We start from the raw sequence: 5,498 nt of genomic DNA, 5'->3' as shown, positions 1-5,498 counted from the left end.
AGTGATGGAGGGTCTCATAAGGGCAGGTGGAGTGATGGAGGGTCTCGTCCATGGCACCATCTCCAGGATTCAGCTCTGGGCTCCTCATCCTCAGTGTTCACACCAGCCTGCTGACATTTCAGATTCTACAAAATGCACAAACATAACACAAAAGCAGTCATTTTAACCACACAATGTCATATGATTTCAGTATTATTTAGAAGACAAAACCACTTTTTTTCACAAACGCCGCCATCATCTTCCCTTGCAGGTCCTGCTCCACCACAAAAGCTGTGCAGCTAATGCACAGAAATCAAGAATCAGAAAAGTGCTGTAATAGCTCTGTTTGAAATTACAATAATTAGTTATTGTTATTAATTTCTGTGGTATACACTCAAAGCCTTTGATGGCAGCATTCAGCTTCATGAGCCACTCTCCACCGGATAAAAACATCTGTTCATCTGACCCTGTAACATCCAGACAAGATTTACATTACCTCTGTGATTTATGAGCTTGTTTGAACTTTTTATCCAATATAAATGTTCCTCAATTTATCAACAGTACTAATGGACAAATAAAATAGATAACTTATGTTTAGTTACTTTATAGATTTGTTCTACATAATAGCACACATTCATCACTCAGATGTCTATTTCATGTTGTGATGTGCTCTTCTGCAATACTTACTGAAGATTTTCCTGTCAGAAGTAAATAGACATTTAAAATAAGCGTCTTTAGGATGTATATGGTTTATGTAAATCCACTTTAGAGACGTAACTTACGTGTCCTTACTGGAGCTCGCCTGTTAGCTAACGTTATACATAATAAAACGTGTTTTTACAGCAAAATCACAACTATACTACACTGTGTAACGTCTTTACACCTTCAACCATTCAACAGTTTACTCTACAGTAGTTCAACACATGCAATTTTAACACAAGGACCCGTGTTTACTCACATTTGAAAGCACCCGCGTCGCTGATCTCTGCGATGTTTGATAATGACGTATCCTCTCGCGTGGCCTCCTGGGATAGAAAAGTATTCATCTTCGAGCTCTTCAAAATCTGGGTTGAAGCAGTAAGCCATCCGGGAACTTCTCGCCTACTCTTTTATGAGTACTGAGGTTTCGGACATACTACTCCGTTCACGTACTGTTTTCCCCTACTATATAGTAGGAAAGTAGGAATATTCGGACGCACTATAAGTATATGTACGCCCGAATCTCGCGATAATTAGTACGTCACTCTGGTAATTCTCGCCTACTCTTTTATGGATACTAAGGATTCGGACATACTTATTCGCCCGCCTACTGCTTTTTCCATACTATATAGTAGGGAAGTATGCGGTTTCGGACGCAGCCATTGTGTCAAGCAGGACGAGGCAGAGGGCCATGAGAGAATGGCACAAGGCCGGTGGCGGGATTACTGGTGAGCGACTCACCGGTCTTGTATCTCACAGAGGAGCAGAAGCATAAGAGGAGGAGCAATGGCGGTGAAGGACGAGAGAGGCCAGGCCTGGACTTATGTTAGTTTTATTATATGTGGCAGCAGTCGTCCATGAGGTGCAGCTGCCTTTACTTTTGTATTTGTTTATTAAAAGGCTTTAAAGGGATACTCCACTTTTTTCGGAAATAAGCTCATTTTACAACTCCCCCAGAGTTAAACAGATGAGTTTTACCGTTTTAGAATCCATTCAGCCGAACTCCGGGTCTGACGGTACCACTTTTAGCATAGCTTAGCACAGATCATTGATTCTGATGAGTCCAGTAGCATTTCTTTCAAAATGACCAAAGAGTTTCAACATTTTTCCTATTTAAAACTTGACTCTTCTGTAGTTAAACCGTGTACTAAGATCGACGGAAAATGAAAAGTTGAGATTTTCTAAGCCTATATGGCTAGGAACTACTCTCATTCCAGCGTAATAATCAAGGAACTGTGCGGCTGTACCATGAGTGCAGCAGGCGTAATGATATGACGCAGCGCCTGAAAATAGTCCCCAGCTCGGTAACTTCTTCCAACGTGACCGGGACTAAGTTTGTCTAACCTATTAGACCTATTTTTAGGCGCTGCGTCATATCATTACGCCTGCTGCACTCATGGTACAGCCGCACAGTTCCTTGATTATTACGCCGGAATGAGAGTAGTTCCTAGCCATATAGGCTTAGAAAATCGCAACTTTTCATTTTCCGTCGATCTTAGTACACGGTTTAACTACAGAAGAGTCAAGTTTTAAATAGGAAAAATATTGAAACTCTTTGGTCATTTTGAAAGAAATGCTACTGGACTCATCAGAATCAATGATCTGTGCTAAGCTATGCTAAAAGTGGTACCGTCAGACCCGGAGTTCGGCTGAATGGATTCTAAAACGGTAAAACTCAACTGTTTAACTCTGGGGGAGTTGTAAAATGAGCATATTTCCGAAAAAAGTGGAGTATCCCTTTAAATGGTTGCCGGTTTCCACCTCCTTCCCACAACAACAAACTGTGTTACAGCCATTAAATACAAATTGCTACATTAGTGTATGTAGAAATTAATATTATAGATATAGAAACAAATTAAGTTAAACAGATGAATGTTTGCTCTGGTGAAGCTGCACAAACACAAGTTACTAGTTTGAACCCTTAGATCCTTCACTAATAACTTCCTGCAACTTTTAAAAGTGATGAAAACTACAGAAATATAGACAAAACATGTTTTCTAATCAGACATAAGAAATAAAATGCCTTCTCAGTTGGAGAACCACTGAACAAAATGATACACAAAGAAACATAAGATGCTAGCATAATGCTTTAATGATTCAAGAGAAGAGAATAATCAAACTTTTAGATTTGTTAATGACTAATTACTTTGAGGTTTGTTAATGATTGAGCTTCTGTTGCTGCAATGACTCATAACAGACTATAAAGTACATCTACGGATGGAGCCGTCAACACAGACAACCCACAGAAATCCCAGGTCAAAGCTCACATGCTTGTGGTTATTGGGACAGGCAACCATCGAGATCCAGTCTGTGCCAGCGGGGTTGGAGCGAGTGACACCAGTTCTGCAAAATCATAATTTCTTTAATGTAGCATTTGATTTATATCAGAAAATTAATCACGTGTTCATACAATGTTTATATGAAGGTTCGATTTACCTTTGATACAAGTTCCCTTGAGCGTTGACACCAAAGACACTGCCATCAGTTGCTACTTCAATCATGGACAGAAGTCCAGGAACATTCACAAATTTGCCGGACCCAGAACAGGCATTACTGGACACATCCTGCACCAGACCCAAAGAGACAAACCAGTCAATCATAATAAAGTCACATGAATTAACTGCGTTTGCTTCCACACCAGTTTCTTTAATTATGTCAAAATCAAAAATGTGTGTGAGGTCCAGCTTATTGTTAAAAACCTGGTGTATTTAAACTTGAACTCATGCCCTTGAATTTAACATTACCTTCAAGATGAAGATTTGGTCAGCGCTGTTCACTCCCCAACAGCTGTACGGGCCACAGCTGTAATACTTCAGCTTTCCACTAATTAAAACCCAAGGAATACTGCTGGATGGCCATTTGTTATTAGCATCCATATTTAAGCAGAAGATGTCATCATTCACATTGACACCTGAAATGATCTGATCACCTCCAGCATCCACCTGTTTGAGAAGGCCTAACAGTACAATCAACAGGTTGGATGAGAGATTAATTTGAGAATAACTACAGTTATAATATAGGGGTGCCCAATCCTGCCGATCGACTGTCCTGCACAGTTCATCTCCAACCCTAATCAAACACACCTGCCTTTAATTTTCAAGTGATCCTGAAGACCTTAATTGGTTGCTTCAGGTGTGTTTGATTAGGGTTGGAGATGAACTGCAGGACAGTCGATCGGCAGGAGCAGGATTGGGCACCCCTGGTATAATACATAGTAGAAGATAATGTCTTAAAACAAATTAATGACCAATTAACCATGTATTGATTTCTGTAATTTCTCTTTTCACCTGGAATCTGCACAAAGCTGCTACCCTGCACCTTGAAGATCTTGTCAGCTGTATCCACCCCGAGCAGACCAGCAGGACCAACACTGAAGTGCTTTAGAGACGTGCCAGTCTTTCTGAAGGCATTAATATTTAGGACAAACGCTTCATTTTGATTGTTCACTCCAACCACTAAACCAGATCCAGCATCTATCTGCTTCAGGGAGCCACTCATCACTTCACAGTTTAAAGCTGTGAAAACATGGAGCAAAAGGAGTACAAATAGACACTTTCACAAGTGAATTACATACTGTTATATAAAACACCATCAAAATCGATTTATAATATATGGATGTTACCAAGTCACATTAGTAGCTTACCCAGAGTGGGAAGGAACTGGCAGCTGAAGAGTAGCAGGATGCTCTGAAAAACCTTCATTGCTCTGTTCATAACCATAAATCATTTATATAAGGGAGTTCAATACGAGTAGAGATAAAAACATAATGAATAAATTAACATTAATTAAATTAAGACAACCTTCTCTTGATAAACCAGAATTCAGCAGTCAGTGTGGATTCTTCTCTTTTGTGATACAGGTACTAGAAATTTGCATCTAAATATGTTGCCTGATTAGACTGGGGGTTGATATGTTTCCTGATTATGCCTTTGTTTCTATAGTTACATATTGCTGTCACCTGCACCTAGTTTAGTTCCTTTGTTTGCCCAGTGTATTTATACCTCCAGCTTAGTTCAATCTCTTGTAGGTTCTCGTTTGGATGTGTAAACCGGGCTCAATCGGCTCAATGGAGGCATCTGGTCAGCGGGTGAAGGTTTTTGTGTGTTACTGTCTTTCCTCGTGGCAAAATATTTTGATTAAATGAAATACATTTTCTCATATGCATTAACTCGTTATTTCATCTGACTCCATAAATGAAAATGTTTTACTGATATATGTTCATCATTAAATGTGAGCAAATGTTTGACTATTCTTTTGAACTCTTTCCTGAAAATAATGTCACAGTCTGTTAGAATAAAAATCAAATGTTTACAATTTATGTCAGGTAAATGTATAATGCCAATTTCATAATCAGTTCAAAGATAATAGATACAAAACATCAAATGCTCTGGAATAAAGAGAGAAGATGCGGACCTTGACATTTGGAACAGTCGCCCTGAGCCTTTTGCTGCATTTCATTATATAGACAGAAACTTCTTTCACATGGAAACATCTGCTAACAATGGCAATTTGCATTCAGAGTTTACACCTTTTGGGAACAGAATGCCATTTGCCTGGATGACACACCCTCTTTTGTGTACAAGTTATCCCTAAAACTCTTAATAACTTATTACCTTTTGGTTTACTTCTTTGGGAATGAGACATTTGTACCAGTCGCACTGAGACATTTCAAATGATAACAAACATGTATAATGATGGAGCGATGGAGACCGCCACGTGATCTGCGCTCTCTGCCTGGGCCGAGACCACGCAGCCTTCGCTCTGTCTTCGGGCGGCTGCGTCCACTGCGACGACATGACAATGTCGACCCTGCGGGCTCG

The 5,498-nt window shown here is 39.8% G+C and overlaps 1 protein-coding gene across 2 annotated transcripts; it reads right to left on the bottom strand.

Moving 5' to 3' along the window:
- Nucleotides 1–2,752: 2,752 nt before the first annotated feature.
- On the bottom strand, nucleotides 2,753–4,567 carry LOC311285333 (fish-egg lectin-like). 2 transcript variants are annotated; one of them, XM_084400935.1, is made up of 6 exons: nucleotides 4,479–4,567; nucleotides 4,322–4,383; nucleotides 3,966–4,193; nucleotides 3,423–3,634; nucleotides 3,115–3,242; nucleotides 2,753–3,021 (listed from the first exon to the last, which is right to left on the bottom strand). In XM_084400935.1, exons 2-6 carry the CDS (start codon nucleotides 4,377–4,379, stop codon nucleotides 2,877–2,879), a joined length of 771 nt encoding a protein of 256 aa, XP_084257061.1. In that variant the 5' UTR covers nucleotides 4,380–4,383; nucleotides 4,479–4,567; the 3' UTR covers nucleotides 2,753–2,876. The 2 variants fall into 2 exon arrangements, with proteins under 2 accessions (XP_084257061.1, XP_084257062.1); XM_084400936.1 differs by having other exon boundaries at nucleotides 4,322–4,562.
- Nucleotides 4,568–5,498: the final 931 nt, after the last annotated feature.

This window comes from Rutilus rutilus (genome assembly GCF_951802725.1).
Source record: "Rutilus rutilus genome assembly, chromosome: 25".
Taxonomy (NCBI): Eukaryota; Metazoa; Chordata; class Actinopteri; order Cypriniformes; family Leuciscidae; genus Rutilus; species Rutilus rutilus.
The sequence above is the reverse complement of the archived record's forward strand: the minus strand, read 5'-3'. Positions and strand labels throughout refer to the sequence as shown.